We start from the raw sequence: 20,594 nt of genomic DNA, 5'->3' as shown, positions 1-20,594 counted from the left end.
AGGAACTCTCTAGGCTTTAGATGTAGCTATCATTTTTAAATGTGACATTGCTCAGTACTAAGACAACAGTGCTAAATTGCTTTATGTGTTCCAAATGAGGAATAGCATACTGTATTTGCATTGCCTGATTAAAAAGCAGTAACCTGTGAGAGTGTGATTCTGTGTAACTCATTTATGTATTACTTATCAAAGAGATTTAACTCAGAGTAATCTTAAATACCGATTTTTTTTTACTGTTTTCAACTGAGCACAATTCACTTTAAAATTATTATCTAAAATATCAGTAAAATTCATCATGAAACAATTTTTCTTTTTCTTTTTGTTTGTTTATACGTTATGGAACGTGTAAAGAGAGGCACAAAATAAAATGGCAAAGAGTGAAAAACTGAGGCAGTGATACTCACTAGACACTGTTGAAAATGAACTATCCAACTGTGGGTTGGGGTGGAAGGGAAATATTGGGAGAGAGGGAAGGAATGGGTGACAATGTTAAAAAAAGAAATGTGCTATTTACCTTTCTTATGTAACTGCAACCCTTCTTCATATCACCTTTATAACAATGATTAAAATATTTAAAACATTCATCATGAATAATAGGTCTTTTTTTTCTTCCAGAAATAAATTCATAGAAAAATTAACTGGTTTGGGGGAACACACACATTTATTTTCATAAACTTTGAACTTTCATACATAACTATACTTGTAAGGTAATAAATTTTAATGATATTGTAAGTTGTATAGCAATTTGATTTCATGTTGGTAATTGATTGAGAATTTAGAGTAATGTTACTTTGTTGAAAAATGTGGACAACTGATTAAGAGTTCTAAACATTTCTAAATAACAACATGTGAATTTGCAGCAGCAGATACTTACAAAAACTTTAATAGTTTGCTTATTACATTTAATGTTACTCATAACCTATGTACTTCAGTAATATATCTGCAAAGAGACAACAAAATTCATTTGAATAGTTAAAACCTAAAAATTCAAGCTGGGTTGATGGCTCATGCCTATAATCCTAATTACTCTGAAAACTGTGATCTGAGATTTGTGGTTTGAAGGTAGCCCAGGCAGGAAAGTTTGTAAGACTCTATTATCTTCAATTAACCAGAAAAAGAAGCCAAAAGTGGAGCTGTGACTCAAGGTACCAGCCTTGAGATGAAGAGCTAAGGGACAGGCACTGAATTCAAACCCCAGTATCTACACAAAAATACATTTTTTTTCTGAAATGTATGTTTTACTTTAGGCCTTTATCAACATGATAAGAGAAGTAATTGAAACTTTAGTTTTCTCTGGTCCTTGGCAAACTCTTTCAATACGAGGGTGCCTTGGTAACACTTAGGTCCTAACAGTTAATGGAATATAGTTGATATTTACAGAAGATAGTTGAGAACTTATCATTTTTATCTAAGGAGACACTAAAGGATTACAGTAGCAAAACTCTATTGTAAAATAGAATTCAAGTGTGCCATTAGAAGGAAGCAGGAAGTGAATATTGTATTTGTACTTTTAAGAATAAAATTATATCTTCAACTCCTGGAGATATTTGACTGGGAGAAGAAATGTTTTAAGAATCATTTGATTCTTTAATAGTTCAAGGCTATAGCTTGTGTTTAAAGGTACATCATATAAATTTAAAATGATGATTACATGTATTAATCTAAACCTGGAAAGGTTTAGTCCCAATTTTTCTGTCAATGTCATCAAAATAGTACTTGAAAAGAAAACCCTCTGACATTTCTTTGTGAGCTTCAATTTGAGCTTTGTTTGAATGAAAAAGTGCAAGTAAGTGTAATACAATGCCTATAAAAATATAGAAGGATATAAATAAAAAGGATTTTAAGAGACCATTAAGATGCTATCCTGATGATTTCACTTTTAGAGTGTAAAATTTGAAGGTGGAGTATGACAGAACGGGAGAGATGGCACTCCTCGTCTGGGTCCAGATATGAGGGATATCTGTGGTTTTAGCCACTCACATCCTTTGTGCTGTGTTTACTCTCTGATATTGAATAGGAATAGGCTAACCCTTCCTAAGTCAATCAGATGGTTATCTCTTAACATTGTGTGAAATTGCTACTTGCAAATATAAGATGAAAAGAGAAAAAAGGAACACTCGTTTTATTTTCTTTAAAGCAGCTTCATTCTCACCCTCCCAAGAGCTTTTCTGTTCAGAATATCTGCCAATTTATGTATAAATGGACTCCATTTAGTGCTGAATGATGGACCATATCTAACTGTTTTATCTGTAAGGCTGTGTACTTATTTGTGAATTTTATTCTCTGTCTCTGTCTCTTTGTCTCTCTGTCTCTGTATCTCTGTCTCTCTCTGTCTCTATATCTCTGTATCTCTCTCTGTCTCTCTCTGTGTCTCTGTCTCTGTCTCTGTCTCTGTCTCTCTCTCTGTCTCTCTGTCTCTCTCTCTCGCTCTCTCTCTCTCTCTCTCTCTCTCTCTCTCTCTCTCTCTCTCTCTTTCTCTCTCTCTGTGCATTCTGTGGTCCTTTCAATATGTCTATCTCTTTGGGGCCTTTCCTCATTCTATTTTTCTTGTGTATTAACATATTTCTGGCTTAAGACCATTCAGAAACAGTAAATGAAAAATTGGGGATTCATTGCATCACAATTGACTTGTGAATGCCATCAAAAGCAAAACAGATGGCCTCTTTTGGAATAGTCCAATGAACTGATCCTTTCTTTGCTTGTACATCTCATTCTTATTTTGTGTTTGAAACGTGATTTTGGAGACAGTTTCTCAAAGACTTCAATTACCTGCAGCTTTGTAAATTCTTCTAATTCCTTATATAAGTTGGAGTCTTTGAATTCTGTCTTCTCATCAAATTCTTTGGCAGCTCAGTATATGGACTAATAGACATGTGGGAATTACTATGGTTTAGACATGGTTTAAATGTCCCCCAGAGGACCATACATTGAAAGCTTGGTCTCTACAAAGTATCGTAGTATTGGGAAGTGATGGAACTTTTAAGAAGTGGAGGCAGGGAGAGCTCAATGGACTTAGGCCATCTAAAGAGGTAATAGTATGTTTCATGTGACATCTTGATATATTGGAGAGTCACTATAAAAGAAGCAAGCCTAATCCCCATCACTCTCTCTGGCTTCTTGTTTGAGATGTGCTCCTAAGTATACACAAACATCGTCTCAGGCAATCAGAGCCTTCTGCCTAGTCGTCCTGCATTCCTCACCACAGCCTCGAACAGTCCCGTGTTAAGGCCTCTGGACATCAACTCCCCGTGGCTTGGGCAGTTGTGCATAGGATCCTCGAGGCTCTGTGGCCCATTGCAGGGAAACAGCAGACACATTGGACCCCAGAGGTGTGTGCTGGAATGAACATCCAGTCATAGGGGCCATGTTGTGTCCCCTTACTTCTCCTCTTAGCAGGAATTCTTATGCTTTTTTCTTAAATCCATCTTTGCCATTTTACTTCTCTCTGTGTGTCAGTGGACTCTTTCTTCAAGACCATAGAGACACAATACCCAAGCAAGTGGTGGAAATTTTCAGTATTACTTTTCCATCTGTACCTACCCTCCTTGCTGTTAGTTCCTCACTAGAAGCCATGCCTCCTGCTCAGTCTTAGACTTTAAACTTCTCATATTGTGACTTAAACAATCTTCTTTTAAGTTGTAAGTACCCTGCCTCTGATACATCACTGTAAGGATGAAATGTTAACATAAGAAAACTGACTATGATTCTATTGAAAATTCTATTTTTTACTACATTTGGAATTTTTTCAGGTCCTAGGACTTGAACTCAGGGCCTGGACACTGTCCCTAGGTTTCTTTTGCTCAAGGCTAGCATTCTCCCACTTGAGCCACAGCTCCACATGTGGCCTTTTCCTGTACATATGATACTGAAAAATGGAACCCAGGGCTTCATGCATGCTAGGCAATCATTCTATCACTAAGTCACCTTCCCAGCCCCATACATTTGGGAATTTTTAATGCTAGATTGTAGTTTATAATGAGACTAATTCTTAGAATCATCAGTAAGGAGTTTTCTGCTCCTTTATGAAGTTATTGTCCTTGAGGGATTTATGTAAATAAGTCAGAAAGAAATAAAGAAAGTCTGGGAGGTGATGAGTGGGAGGATAACAGCCATCATGTCCTGGTGAAGACATGGAAGAATGTAAAAACATTTATTTTTTTTTTAAGAATTACTATCTAGAAATAGTTGTTCAAGGAGTTTTCAATTGAACATGTTTGTACTGCTTTTATTTTTGTCCTGGCCTAGAATCTTTTTGTTGTTGTTGGTGGTAGTTGAGGGGCTTAAACTCTGGCCCTGGGCCCTGTCCCTGAGCTCTTCAGCTCAAGGCTAGCCCTCTCCCACTTTGAGCCACAGCACCACTTTCAGTTTCAAGAGTGTCATGGAGTTTTGTGCCAAGTCTGGCTTTGAACTGTGATCCTCACATTTCAGCCTTCCAACTACCTAGAGTTACAGGTATGATCCACCGGCACCCAGTTGCCTAGAATCTTTTATGGGTACAGTTTTAGAGTCAGAAGACCTTTAGCTATTTCTTTAAACTTATTAAAATACAGATTATTTGATGTTTAGAATCCACATTTGAGAGATATATTCATCCTTTGTCTCTACTTCACTTCACATAACATAAATGAAGACATGGGCAGTGAAACCAGTAGATACCAAGTTGGAAATGAAGTATACAACTTTGTGGGAAGGGAAGTCAGGGGGTAAAAACTGGGAGAGAATGAGGGAAAGGATGCACACTCATTACTTGATTCATCTACCTGCAACCCTTTGGTCTATCACCTTTACAATGAAAAATTAAAGGAAACTTCATAGGAATAGCTAACAACCAAAAAGAATAATAAATGATGAAATGGGAAGATAATAACAATTTAATTTTTTCTTATTTATTTATTTTATTTTTATAAGGTAGTTATGGTGGATTTTATTTTCTTATTCTTTCCTTATTTCATGATTTAATTTTAATTAAATTAAGGTATAGTGAGACAAAATATAAATGGAATTCAGGCATCATATTTTATATCTAATATTAGAAATATTTTAAGTCTTGATGAGATTAATACTTATTAACACATTTTATCTGTGTATCTGGAGAATCTGAAACTTTCAGACATTATCTAAAGCCTTTACATTGGACACATAAATGATAGTATCAGAAAAATAGTATGTTTAAAATTTTCCCATTTGGTAATTTTTTTAAAATTTTAATATATAGAGGGGTTACAGTTATATTCACCAGATAAAAGGTACATTACTTCTCACACATTGATACCCCTTCTCATGTTTTCCCCCTCCTATTTCAAATAAACAAGTAAACATATTTAATATAACAGGTAACAAAGTGGGATACTGTAACAATATTTTCTTTGGAATTAAACTATTGCTCACATTTCCTTCTACGTTTATTTTAAGGTTGTAGAATTTTTATTGTGGTCTGATAGTATGTGGGACATTATAGTAATTAAAAGAACTTTGCCATTATTGCAGTAGTTTGAATTAAATAACTATTACATAAATATTTTTGTAGATTTCCTTGCAGCTAAGTGTGGTGGCTTACATTTGTACTCCTAGCCCTCTTGAACCTGAGGCAGGAGGATTATAAGTTTGAAACCCTATCTTAAAAAATAAAAAATACAGATGGGGTGGGGGGAAGGAAATGGGGACCAAGACATGAGAAATGGTATCAGTGTATGTGAAGTAATGTACCCTCTATCTGGTAAATATAATGTAACCCTTCTATCAATTACAATAAAAATATATGGAAAAAAGAATATCAGGAAAATAGAACTGAAAAAAATAAAAAAACACCTGAAACTATAGTCACTATATATTTTCCTTTCTTGATTTTCTTTTTTGAAAGTTCTAGGGTTGTACTCGGTGTCTCATACACGCCAAAAAACTCAACAATAACCACATCCTCAGACCTATATTTTCTTTCTCTCTTAGATGCCTAAAAGACTAAGCAGAGCTTTAAACACTCTTTAGTTCAACAGTATTAACACTAAAGTTGATTTTAAAAAATGAAGATCTTTATCAGAGGATTGCAAAGCAAGGAAAAATTTCATCTCTAATATTGTTGCCAAGAAGGAACTTATCAGTAGCTATATCTGTATTAGCATTGACCATTTGTTACTACCACTAAAATGCATGTGACACAAAGGGACATTTATATCATGTTTTGGAGTGCTAGAATGCAACATCTGACAACACAATAGGTAAGCTTTTCCTGAACATATAACAGTGTGTACAAGTGAGTAAATCACCTTCAGACACAAGAGGAAATACTGTGATAAAGATAACCACAAATCCGTGATTCACCAACCAGTGACAAGTGGGCTCTATTTTCTCTTGAATCTGAGTAGATTATGTAACTGCTTGACCAATGAAATATGACAGAAGAGACATGCTAGCCTTAAAAGACTGGTAAGTTCTAAATACTGTCATTAAACACTCACTCTTGGAAGCCAGCTGCTAGGCTGCAAGAATTGCAAGCTATAGAAAGAATGCATATATGTATTGCTCTAGTGGAATGTTCTAGCTTGGTTTCCAGTCAACAAAAATCATCTGCAGCCATGTGACTGAACCATTTTGGACCCAAATTGGTCATGTCTTTAGAGGGCTTTAGGCTCTGATACTATTTGACTCTAGTTATTTTATTTACTTGTTTATTTGTTTATTATAAACATTAAGTAATTGTGCAAAGCAGTTATCATTTAACAGAGCAGTTTATGAATATAATATATCTTGATCACTGTCACCTTTCAATCTTCTCACCCATCTCTCCCCTACCTAGTCCTCCCTCGTTCTTAATGTTGGAGATTGTACATTGAATTCTTGTCTGCATTTCCCTTTTGTATTTATATAAAAGATCCCAAGCCAGTTCTATCTCAAACAGCTCAGGCCCCACACAACCATGGAATATAATAATAAATTGTTATCTTAATCTGCTAAATTTGAGGATGGCTTAATAAACACTCATTTAAAGCTGAATGAGCTACTAACTGTTGCAATTGAAACAAATTTGAAAACATTTATAGGGATTAGATGATACCATAAAATCTCTATAGATCTACTTTTGCAACTATAATGGAGCAATAGAGAGAATTTATGATACCTTGCATATTTCTGAGTCATATGAGTGCAAGGAATCAATATGATATGAAAAAGCAAAGTGAACACTTTATTCTTAGAATTGATGAGATGATGCAATGTAGATGACACTTTACTGTTAACCATAGCTATAGAGAATATGAATTTATTTTATTTGTTTATAATAAACTCAAGCTTGAGCAAGGTCCCAGAACTTTTGTTATGCTCAAGAATTAGCTCACATCCACTTGAGCCATACCACTTCTTCCAACCTTTTCTAAGTAGTTAGACAACAAGAGTCTCATGGACTTTCCTCCCTGAGCAAGCTTTGAATTTCAGTCATCAGATCTCATCCTTCTGGGTAGTTAGGATTACAGGCATGAGCCACAGGCTCCCAGGAAGAATATAAATTATCCCAATTTTAGTTCCTTTCTTTTTTCTGCCTCCACTTTTCATGTTGCTTTCAGTCTATTCCACTTGACATCAGCAGAAGACCAATGTGAGTCTAAAACTTCTCATGCATTGCAGAAAGATGCTGCCCAAGGAGGTATTCAAATAGATACAAGAAGGTCAGGTAAACCATCTTTAAGTAGAGAGTAGCTCCAGGCAGGATTTCTTCCATCCACCAAAGCCTGCATCCCACTTCAGTCATCATTGATCTGCTTTGATGAGAAATGGGAAGAGTGAAATAGTCTCTTCTTTACAACACAGTACCTTTATCTGTTTTTTAAATCTACAGTCACGAAGCAGTAGATGTATAAACTCTTGTGAACTCACAGATCAGGAAGTAAGATTCAGGGTGTTTTCTGATTTTTATTTTCAGGCATTCCAAAGTTGATTACAGCTGACATGGTTAAAGAAGATGCTGCTGTGATTGATGTGGGCATCAACTGTGTTCAAGATCCTGTGACAGGGAAGACAAAATTAGTGGGAGATGTGGACTTTGAAGGTAAGAAATCAAATCTCTTTTGGTAATTGAAGAGAAAAGAATGAGTCAAACTTATATGCTTTGATAATAGAAATTTTCTATCTAGTGAGGATATTATTAAGGTATTAATCAACATTTTCTTCTGTAGGAAATGTTTAATCATGCTTATATCAACCAACCCCATTTCTTTTTTTCATGTACTTTTATTGTAATTAATAGAAGGGTTACATTATATTCACCAGATGGAAGGTGCATTACTTCACAAACATTGATAACCTTTCTCATGTCTTGGTCCCCATTTCCCTCCCACCACCCCTGCCCCTCATCTTATTTTCCCCCCTTCCCTATACATACATACATACGCATACATACAATATATCAGATAACAAGGTGAAATACTGTAACTATATGGGATAGGCAAGGGACAGCAAAAGACATGAGAGATAACGTAGTACATTAAGGACAACAATCACTCATTATATGGCTTTTGTTTCCCTATCCTGGAGGTCCTTACATTTAGTGTCATACTATTTGGCCTACTGCCTCTAGATTTTGTTCTATTGTAAATCTCTGCTAGGAGAGCCCAGTGGAAACCATTGAGCCTATGTTCATTTGAGTCTGGCTTACTTCACTTAATATGATTTCTTTCCATTTCCTTACAAATGGGGCAATGTCGTTCTTTCTGACAGCAGCATAAAATTCCATTGTGTATAAATACCACATCTTGTTGATCCACTCATCAGCTCAGGGGCATCTGGTTTGGTTCCATATCTTTGCTATTGTAAATAGTGCTGCAATGAACATCTTTGTGCTAGTGGATTAGTATGTCCTTGTTTCTGGATAATTGGGTAAATGCCAAGTAGTGGAATTGCTGGGTCATAGGGGAGTTCTATGTTTAGGCTTATGAGGAACTGCCATACTGCTTTCCATAGTGGTTGAACAAGTTTGCACTCCCACCAACAGTGTAGTAGTGTTCCCTCCTGGCCACATCCCCTCCAGCATCTGTTGTTATTAGATTTCTTGATCCTGGCCATTCTAACTGGAGTGAGGTGGAATCTTAGAGTTGTTTTGATTTGCATTTCTTTTATGACCAGAGATGTTGAGCATTTCTTCATGTGTCCATAGGCCATTCTTATTTCTTCTACAGAGAAGACTCTCTTTAAGTCTTTGGCCCATTTTTTAATGGGATGATTGTTTCTTCCGAGGTAAGTTTTGGAGAGGTTCAATTTTTTGAGCTGTATATATTTTAGATATGAGGCCTTTGTCCTTGTCCGTTGTATGGTTAGTGAAGATCTTCTCCCACTCTGTAGGCTTTCTAATTAGTTTGCTAGCTATGTCCTTTGCCATACAGAAGCTCTGCAGTTTAATGCAGTCCCACTTATCCAGACTTTCTCTGATTTGTTGTGTTTCTGGGTCCTTATTAAGAAAGTTTCGACCTGTGCCAAGGAGACCTAATGTATCTCCTATTCCTTCTTGTAAAGTTTTCAGAGTGTCGGCTTTTACCTCCAGGTCTTTGATCCATTTGGAGTTAATCCTGGTGCAGGGTGACAAAGAAGGATCCAACTTATTTTTCTGCAGGTGCTTAACCAGTTCTGCCAGCACCACTTGTTGAAGAGGCTGTCTTTCTTCCATTCTATTTTTTATCTCCCTTATCAAAATTAGGTGGCCATAGGTCTGTGGGTTAATATCTAGGTCCTCATTTCTATTCCATTGGTCTTCAGGCCTATTCTTGTGCCAGTACCAAGCTGTTTTGGTCACTATAGCTCTGTAATAGAGTCTAAAGTTTGGTATTGAAATTCCTCCTGCACTGTTCTTTCTGCTGAGAATAGTTTTTTATTGTTCCATATGAAATTTTGGATTGCCTCTTCTATTTCTTTAAAGAATGACATTGGGATATTGATGGATCTTGTGTTGAATTTGTAGATAACCCTTGGCAAGATTGCCATTTTCACTATGTTAATTCTTCCAATCCAGGAGCATGGGAGGTTTTTGCATTTCCTCAGTTCTGCTTTAATTTCCTTTTTCAGGGTTTTAAAGTTTTTATTGAAAAGGTCCATTACATTCTTAGTTAAGTTAATTCCTAGGTACTTTATTTTCTTTGAGTGTATTGCATAAAGTAGTTGCTTTCCTGATTGTTGCCTCATTCCTTTCATTGTTGGCATAGAGGAAGGCAGTTGATTTTTGAGGGTTAATTTTATACCCTGCTACCTTGCAAAAGTTTTGAATCAGCTCAAGCAGTTTGGGAGTGGAGTCTATAGAGTTCTTTAAATACAGAATCATGTCATCTTCACAGTGGGAAAGTTTCACTTCCTCTTTCCCTATTTGGGTCCCCTTTATGCTTGCTTCTTGCCTTATTGCTCTGGGTAAGAATTCTAATACTATGTTAAAGAGGAGAGAGTGGGCATCCTTGTCTCATTCCTGATTTTAGAGGGAATGGCTTTAGCTTTTCTCCATTAAGTATAATTCTAGCTGTGGGTTTGTCATGCACAGCCTTTATTATACTGAGGAATGTTCCATGGATTCCTAGTTTCTCCAGAGCTTTTAGCATAAAGGGGTGTTGGATCTTGTCAAATGCCTTTTCTGCATCTGTTGAGACAATCATGTGATTTTTGTCCTTGCTCCTGTTGATGTGTTGAATTATATTGATTTGCTTATGTTGAACCAGCTTTGCACCCTGTGGTGAATCCTGTTTGATCACAATGTATATTTTTTTGATGAGTTGCTGAAGATGATCGGCCAGTATTTTGTTGAGAAGTTTTGCATCAATATTCATCAAAGAAATGGGTCTATAGTTCTCTTTCTTTGATGAATCTCTGTCTGATTTTGGGATGAGGATTATAGTGGCTTCGTAGAATGAGTTTGGCAAAGAGCCTTCGTTTTCAATTTCTTTGAAGAGCTTGAGGAGTATTGGTGTGAGCTCTGCTTTGAAGACCTTATAGAATTCAGCTGTGAATCCATCTGGCCCTGGGCTTTTCTTGGATGGAAGGTCTCTTATTGCCATTTCTATTTCAGTGGTTGAAATAGGTCTGTTTAGTTTGCTTAGGTCTTCTTATCCAAACCCATTTTTTCCTTCCTTTTTCCCCTTCTTCCCTCTTTTCCTTCAATTATCTCTCTGTTCCTTCTAGCCTCTTTTCTCCTTTTCTCCCTCTCTCTGTCTTCCCTCTCTTTCTCTCTCTCCATTGCTTTTTATCCTCCCTTTCTGCCAAATGTGCCATTAATCTTAGGTTTTAAGGTCAAACATCTTAGAACAATTCTCTGTCTCTCTGTCTCTGTCTCTGTTTCTCTGTCTCTGTCTCTGTTTCTCTCTCTGTATACATGCTAAATTCTTATGCAATAACCCATTTTTGTATTTAAGCAGTAAGTGATTTGAATGTCTCAACTCAAATGCGTAAAGCTGTATTTCAATTTCTAGTCTGGGTCATTTTTTTTTTGTTTTGCACTTGCATTTTATTTCTCGATAAGATTATTGCAAAATCACCACACACTTATAATACCTTGGTGCAGGAGATGCTGGTGGCATGAGAGATACCCAGCTGAAGGCAAAAAACCCCAGGAGACTTTGCAGTAATAACCTTGACAGTGTTTGTGGGGCAGGCTTATTCAGCAATCCACCACAGTTTTTAAGACTTCTCTCATGGATATTTCAGTGGTCTCAGATCCTGTCCTTGCCTTCCTATTTTTAATCAATGATGGTTTTTTTGCTCATAAAAACACCTGAAAACATTTATTCAAACTGAGTAATTTTGGAGTGGGCATATATGATTATTAGTTTACATGCTAGTATATGCTAATATGTTAGCATATATTATGCTAATATATTCATCTTTACAGCTCAACTTGGTGAATATCCAAAATTGTAGTTCTTTGTTAAGTAAGTATACAAGAAAGAGGAATGTGACAATAGGAGAAAAGTATAAGATAAATGAGCAGAATTTACTGGCCAGAAAAACTGACCAGGTTACTTCAGAGAGAGAACTATTGGTGTCTTCCTATGCCTAACTGATACATTAAGCTTTACATAGATAAACATGCATGGGAACAAAATGTTATCTACAAATAGTCAGCACTGTGTATAATTTCAGGCATCTCCGGGCATGTTGGAATGTATGCATAGAGATAAATGAGAAAAGATTATTTTCTGTTAGTGGTCCTTTTCCAAATATTGTTGGGTCTATCTTGTATGTTCAACAGAGTGTTACCAAATGATCATGTAAAAGGCATAGATACTTCTGGAAGGAAATCCCAAGATTCAAGTTTGTTGATCCTCTAATGACTCTAGATAGCAGTTTAATAGTCTGATTATCAGGTTTCTTGGCTGTGCTGCTGGTGAATGGAGCCAAAGCTCGAAGGAAGATCACACTCTATAAATAAGGCCTTTCCGGTGATGCCATGACTCAGTCATCCATAGAAGCTGGCAAGTGATAAGTTTTGACAAGTTGCTCTTCAGGCTGTTCCTCAGTACTTAACCTGGGGTGAGGGATGGTCCCCCAGCCCAAAGGGAGGGACTTGAACTTGGATTATGCTACAAAACTCCTGGGTAGCACTGGGCTGCAAATTGCCACAGGGAAAGTGTGGCTGCTTAGTGAGTATCGGTGAAAGTTTCACTATAACTGCTGCCAAGATAAACAAAACGGATGTTGGTAGAATCAAATGCTGAAGTTAATTGTCCTACAGAGAAGTCTGGCTCATTAATAAAGGAAACTGGGCCACCCACTTAAAGCAGATGGCATTGATGAGAATGATTTGTTGCTATACATAAATGAACAAAGTCCATGTGACAAAAAGAATGATGGTGTCCTAAAGGAAGTGATGCTTTGGTGAGCTCCACACGAAACCAATTTTTGTAGATAACTCATGATTCTGAAAGGGCAAGACAAAAGTTTAGAAGCCAGTGCAAATGGAGAAATTAACAAATGATGGAAGAGACACTTTTTCATGAGGCTCAGTCAAGCACTAGTCAAGCTGTTCTTAATCAGGCTTTTACAAAGAAACAAGACACTAGTTCTCAATGCTCTTAACATCTTAAAATATGCTATGCTTAATAAATATATAGGTTTGGGAGGCACTAGAGATTGATCTCAGAGCCTGCAGGCAATTCTACCTCCTGAGCCACACTTCCAGTCCTTTCAAAATTAATTTTAAGAGGTCTCACATATTACCTGGGCTGGCCAAGACTGTGATCCTCCTCTTCATGCTTTTCTGCATTCCACGGATGACTGGCATGAACCACTACCCCTACACAGTTAAGATGGAACTGTGTGAGGATGGCCTCAAACAGTGATTCCCCTGAGCTCTGTCTCCCAAGCAGCTAGGATTGCAGGCTTGGACCAATCGCACCCAATAATTTCATCATTATTTTCGATTCCTTGTGGATTTACAAGTCAGGGTAAAAGAGAGTTATCTTTTTGATTTTTTAAAGATCATTAAATAATCATCTTTAAAAAGATAAGCCGAATGGTGGCTCACACTTATGATCCTAGCTACTTAGGAGGCCAAGAGCTGAGGATCGAGGTTCAAATCCAGCCAGGGCAGGAAAGTAAACTAGCCAGAAAAGGCCAGAAGTGGTTCTGTGCTGTGACTCAAGGGACAGAGTGCTAGCCTCGAGCAAAAGAATCTCAGGGACCCTGCCCAGCCCCTGAGTTCAAGCTGCAGGAACAAGGGGAGAAAGCAGGGGAGAGGAATATATATATATATATATATATAGTAAATATTACTATTAGGCATATATGTATATGTATATATATGTATATATAGAGTGTGTGTGTATGTGTTTGTGTGTGTTTTCTAGTTCTGGGATTTGAACCTAGTACCTAGGCTTTGTCTCTGAGATGTTTTTGTGTGCAATAGCATTCTACCATTTGAACTACGGTTCCATTTCTGTCCTTTCAGTGGTAAATTTGAATAAGAGACTTACAGATTTTCCTACCCAGGCTGGCTTAGAGCAGTGATCCTCAGATCCTGGCTTCCTGTGTAGCTAGGATTACAGGTGTGAGCCTCCAACACTCTGCTTGGTAGTAATTTTTTATGATCTTATAATAATGTGGAGTCTAAACACCATTACAGTTATCTTTATGTTTGATAAAATGTCGTGAAATTAGTGTCCATGTCGTTGATGTTCATATCTCATGTCATAATCACAGCTTCAGTGTGAGTATTCAATTTATTCAATGAAGCTTGCTTACTGTGACTATCACAACACTGTCTGTGATATACTTTTTCCTCAGTACTCATTAGAGACTCTCATAGTAGTGCTATTTTTCCAAATTGGCCCTTTCCTGCAATGCCGTGCCTTTCTGGGTAATATGAAAAATAAATAGGACTATTTATAATTACCACTAAGGTGAAATGGTGTTTTTATTTTGTATTATCCTCAGTTATGAAACCTAAGTGGCTTCATTGATTCCTCTCCTTCTAACAAATCATGACCATTACCTGACCAGCTCTCTCTTAACCTCTCCTGGTTAAGACAACAGTGTTTAAAAGCATCTGTGATAGAACTACTCTTTTTTTCTTCTTTGCCAGTCCTGGGGGTTGAATTTAGGGGCTGAGCACTGTCCTTGGAATTTCTCAAGGCAAGAGCTCTACTACTTGAGCTATAGAACCACTTCCATTTTTTTTCCCTATGTATCTGGTACCCAGGAATCGAACCCAAGTCTTTGTGCATGCTAGGCAAGCACTTTTACCACTAAACTAAACTCCCAGCCCCAACAAAACTGCTCTTATATCCAAGAACTGCTTTTTCATTATTACAGATAATCATGCAACACAGTCTTTTTGAAAAATTTAGACTTACTCTACTGCTGATTAATTCTTAACATTGAGACCTACTGATTTTAACCTCAATTTCTTTCTTTTTTTTTTTTGCCAGTCCTGGGCTTGAGCTCAGGGATTGAGCACTGTCCTTGGGTTTTCTCAAGGCTAGAGCTCTACCACTTGAGCCTCAGCACCACTTCCGGCTTTTTTCTATGTATGTGATACCGAGGAATTGAACCCGGGTCTTCATGCATGCTAGGCAAGCACTCTACCACTAGGCCAAACCCAGCCCTAACCTCAATTTCTTTTACACATCTGTCATAGATTTGGAAGAAATGTCAGGCCTTTTGGGCAAAGAACCTTGTAGTATCAAAAGATCAAAACAAAAGATTATTGGTATGGACCAATAGCTCTTTCAGAATAACAAGCTGGAAAGCAATCCTAGTCTCAGACTCAGATGCTTATAACTCACTGTGTCTATAACAGCAATTCAACAAGTGTATGTGGTCAGCTGAACAGTCTAATGACTTCCCATGCTGTTAAATCAGTTAGCCTTGCTCATGTTAGTGAACTCTTGGGCCTCATTCATATCTCATTGCTAAGTTGCTATAATCTTCTGAGGCTTTAATAGCTTTGCTTCAGTTTTATGATGCATTCTACAGGGATTAAGGCGAAATGAGAAGAACTGGAATGTCTGCTACTTACTGCCTTCCAATCTTCCTCCTCCTTGTCTAGCAGTCTTAACCACACCTTTCCACTATTATGTACCAAACGGAGGGAAAATAATACAGGGAACGAAGAAGAAAGGAAAAAAAAGACATATCAGGAAATGCCCAGAATGTGTGAGTGTTTTTTGAAAAATCAAAATTAGTGGAACTGTTGTCTGAACACTGACTAGAGATAAAATATGAAATACTGTGGATAAGTTAATTTAAATTATAAAAGCAAATAAGCCTTGTTTTATAATAAAGATTATCCTTCAAATACAACTAATATTAGAGTAGATTTTTATTACAGCTATTTCCAAATTTTTGGTGTGTGTGTATTCAGTTTAAGGGGAAGAGATGGCATGCACTTTCACTCATGGTCTGGGCTAAGCCTGTAAAGTATAGTTATTTTCAATGGATATATCAAGATTTTCTTCTATCTTGTTACATGCTTGTCCTTTTTTGCAGGTTTTTCTCTAAGGATTATTGTTGAGAGTAAGTTAAGCTACTAGAGCTAAGGAACATCCATTCAGGACAGTTTAGCCCTTTCCTACTCAAGGTGGGAGTTCAGCAGAATGTAGAAGGATTTGAGACATTTCTGCTTGGATAGAGATGCTATTTTCATCCATCTTAATGATTGTAGTAGTTTTCTAGAGCTGTCATAACAACATTGACAGTGACTTAAACAACAGACATTTCTGCCTCCCCATGCTGGAGGGTAGAAGTTTAAGTTCTAATGCTTGCTAGGCTTATTTCATCCGTGCTCTCTCTCCATATCATGTACATGGCTATCCTCTCTTCTTGTCTTCTTTCTATACCTGCCCATGTCCAAGTTTCTTCTACTTTCATTGGCTTCATTCCTATCAGCTTAGACCTGTGATGATGTCATTTGGACATATTTACACCTTTAAAGACCTGATCTCCAAGGGTAGTCACATTTTGTGATCCCCAGGATTAGAACTATAGTATATGAATGGGGTGGGGGTGGGGAGGGAGGTTTGCACAATTTAGCACCTAACTCTGTTGCGTGTGAGTATTGTGCTCATCCTCATACTTGAGATTCAGATATCTGTGTCCTTTCCTATGGCAAGGCAAAAGAGAGGGTGCGGGACTAGTAGCTCCACCTTTAGGAAAAATAAACCAAAAGTTACATGTACCAACTCCCACTAGACCCAACAGGGATGAACAAACTCATCTGTGGGAGTGGGCATGAAATTAATATATTTTACATAGGGGTCATACTTGGGCAAATAGTAATAATCCTATATTTAAGAAAATGAAGATAATTCTCTTAGTTGGGAAAAATGGAAGAGATATCCTCATCCTTTATGCATATGCCATGCATATAAATACACTGAATTTACTTAGCTGTAAAAATGGTAGCAGACAATCTCATCATTAGCTACTTGCTTTCGGATTGGTTTTGATGTATGCAGTACTTAAAGATCTCTGCGGCAGGCGTCTAGTGTCAATGAGTTCATGACTTAGCTTGGAAGTAACAACATTAACCTTGGACTTTCTGTAGGCCAAAGATACATTGATTTGCAACAAAATGTGTGTAGATAATACATCTTTATTCAAAGTGTACAGTTCTAACTGTGCATGGTTTATTACTAATTGACAGAAATTAAGTGCATTTGTTTACTTTATGCGACCTTTAAAAAAACTGGTACTAAGTCCTTTTGTGGATTTCGTTTTTCATGTTTCTGTTTTCATTGCCCTGTTTACATATATTCATTATTGCTGAAATTCATAATGTATTCCTTCCAACTCATCATATATATATGCATACATATATTTTTTTTCTTTAAATTCTTACATACTGTTGGTCTGGCACATTAGTTACAATGGCAACCTGAATAGACTAAGTTTACTCACATTCTGAGTAGAAGAGGCAGATAATAAACAAAGCATATGCATATCTGCATAATACAGAATAACATAAGGGAACTTTTGTGTTACAAAATGAAACTATCCTGAAGAAAATGGAGAAGAGGATCATTTTGATATAGAAGGGAGAAATGTTCTAGAAAAATGCAGCAGCAAATGCAAAGAAATTAAAGAGGAGTATGGGGAGTGGATTTTCTTTTCTTTTTCTTCCCCTTACATTTTTTTGTTTATTTATTTATTTATTTTTTAAAATATTTTTATTGTATTTAATAACAGGGTTACATGATGTTTGCCAGATAGAAGGTGCATTAATTCACATACATTGATACCCTTCCACATGTCTTGGTCCCCATTATTTACATTGTCTTTAACAAGTTGTACAAAGGGTTTCAATTCAGCATGTCAGTTTATGAGTACAATGCATCTTCCCACCTCACTTCCTTCCCATTCTTTTCTTTGTTTTGAGACGTAATCTTTCTGTATTACCTTGGCTAGACTTGAACTTGTTGTGGTGTCAAGGCTGGTCTCCAACTCAAACACTTCCCCGCCTTGGCCTCCTAAAGGCTGAGATAACTGCTGTGCTCTACCATATCAAGCTATCCTTGGTAGTATGGCTGATCTACAAGGGGAACACTGTCCAAAGACAGTGCAGGAAATAGGAGAATGGGAGGGGAAAGGCCATCCAGGTGGTGGCATATCCTAGGCACCTTGTAGATGATGGAAAGGAGTATTTTAATTTTACCCTACTGACAATGAAGCTACTGGAGGAACTAAGGCAAAGAAACAGTGTTAGATTTTTTTCTTGCACTGGATGTTGCCTAGGCTTTGGAGAGGTGAGGGGATAAATAGGGATGAGGGGCATCTGTTCTCTTGTAATTATCCAAGTAAGAAATGATGGGGCCTTGACCAGAGTGGTAATGAGATTTGGTGTTAAGAGATAGATGGCAGGTATAATTTAAAAGGAGAGTTGGGAATGAATGATTGATTAAATGTTTAGGAAGTCAAGTATGACTGTAATAGGGGGTACCAACTCTACAATTGACTTGAAAGAAATCTTAAAGGGTCAGTGAATTTCACTCAAGGACATGTATTTAGGATCCACAGAACAGGAAAGGAATGTGTTCTTTCCAGGTGTAGAGAACAGATGACAAAGGCAAAGAAGACTAAACTGTACTTGTGTATTCAAAGGTAGGCCCAACTCAGTTTGCTGAAGCAGGGAGTGTGGTGCTTTGAACAGCTGCAAATGTGCCTCTGATAGCTGGAAGCTCACCTCGTGCATTTTAAACCTGCATGGGGCAGGAAATTTGTGCCACTGAGGCACCATAAAAGTTTAGACTCCAGGGGCCAGGAGTTTGGCCTAGTGGTAGAGTGCTTGCCTAGCATGCACGAAGACCCGGGTTCGATTCCTTGGTACCACATACTTAGAAAAAGGTGGATGTGGTGCTGAGGCTCAAGTGGTAGAGCTCTAGCCTTGAGAAAAATCCAAGGACAGTGCTCAGCCCCTGAGCTTAAGCCCAGGACTGGCAAAAAAAAAAAGTTGAGACTCCAGCTGATCAAACATATTCCACATTTGCAATAGAAAGACCACGGAGGTTTGGAATTTTACAGAAGCCTGGTATCATGCTTTGAAGGAACCATGGTCCATGGAACAAAACTTTTTATGAAATTTTTCATGTGTGGTTACTCCTGTTTTGGGGCTATACGTTTGAAACCTCAGTACTGCCTTTTACTCTTGCTCATTTTATACTATGTGTATAAGACCATGTTAGTCTTGCTGAAAACAATTATGATATTAGGTAAATCACTTCACCTCTTCTGAGACTTGATTTTATCATTGAAAAACTGAGATAATAATGCCTATCTTAGAAAGTTGTTGTGAAGATTAAATGAAATAATCACCTTACATGAGTTAATTAATGCAAATGAATTACTGAGTCTAATGCTGGCAGAAAATAATGTATGTGTCTGTATCCATCAGTCATTTTCTTTGTACTCCCACTGTACTGCTAAATCTGTAATGTTCAACACTCTTGTTTGTTGCTGTATAAAAATCAGCCTTTAATATTCATGTTTACTCCTATCTTCTCCAAACTCTCATGATCTGGTTTAATTTGCCTTTATGATTTTGCTCTTAATACCATACTGCCTTGCACTTTTACTTGGTTGTTTCCAGCTAGATTGTGTGATTCTATAATGTGAGCTTCTCATCTACATTTCTTTTTGTATTTTTATTCTACCTTGCGGTAAAATAGACCTCTTAGTTGTGATATTAGCTATTTTTCTAAAAATTCTCTGCCCTTATAAGTCTGTAGGGTCATTCACATTATGGAAGTATTCCAATAGAGAAATACTTCTATAATATTATATAATATATAATATTATACTGAATTGAAACAAAATCTCCCATTCTAAGGAGTAGCAAACACAGTATTAATTTACAACAACCTGAGCAAGGCCTTGAGTTTGAGTTTAGTTCCCAGTACCAAAAAAAGAGAAAAAGAAGCCAGGAAACAAGGAAGAGAAAGAAGGAGAAAGGGAAGGAGAGGATGAGGAAGGGAAAGAAAAAAGGAAGACAGGCAGGCAGGGAGATATGGAGAGAGAAAGGGAAGGAGGAAGATATTCATATATATATATATATATCCATTGTAGAAACTGACACACACGTGGTACTAAACACCAGAAGCATTTTCAAAAGAAGTTAACATTACATGATTTGAAAAATATAAATGGCAGAGGCCTTTTCCAAATTGTACACATGGTTATATAGCCACTGGCTGGATCGATCCCTATCATGCGTCAGCATTCACGAGCACATACCCCCAGCCAGGGCACACATGTAGATCAACTTCGCAGAATATCTGATGGTTGCTGTGAGATCCTTGCCATCAGTGAGCCACTTGTCTCCACTGTTTCCTACTATAGGGACGAGATGGTTATTGTGAAGTCCAGGTCTGTGAATCAGCACAGTCACTGAAGACATTCTATTTAGTAAAGTATACTTGAAGTGAGAGAAACGTTAGCTTGCAGCACAGTTGCATCAACAGAAACCGCGAGTTTTTGGTCTTCTCTTCCCTTCCCCTTCCCCCTCTTTTTCCCTTTTTCCCTTTCTCTTTCCCTCTCGTTTTACTTTTTGAAACCCTATAGTTTAAATGCAGAACATTGTGTTACCCCTTGAGCTATCTTTCAGCCCTTTTGCTATTTGTTTTTTAGATAGTCTCATGCTTTTT

At 37.2% G+C, this 20,594-nt stretch overlaps 1 protein-coding gene across 1 annotated transcript in view; it reads left to right on the top strand.

The window, feature by feature from the left end:
• Window positions 1–20,594, top strand: part of Mthfd2l (methylenetetrahydrofolate dehydrogenase (NADP+ dependent) 2 like) — an 86,612-nt gene that overhangs the window by 54,999 nt on the left and 11,019 nt on the right. Inside the window, exon 6 of the mRNA XM_090344030.1 lies at window positions 7,913–8,038. Within this exon, the coding sequence (XP_090200156.1) occupies window positions 7,913–8,038 (126 nt within the window). The remainder of the gene's footprint in view (window positions 1–7,912; window positions 8,039–20,594) is intronic.

Source organism: Megascapheus bottae, chromosome 13, assembly GCF_031878675.1.
Source record: "Megascapheus bottae isolate mThoBot1 chromosome 13, mThoBot2.hap1, whole genome shotgun sequence".
Classification (NCBI taxonomy): Eukaryota; Metazoa; Chordata; class Mammalia; order Rodentia; family Geomyidae; genus Megascapheus; species Megascapheus bottae.
Note: the sequence above shows the minus strand (reverse complement) of the source record. Positions and strands in the feature narration are given on the sequence as shown.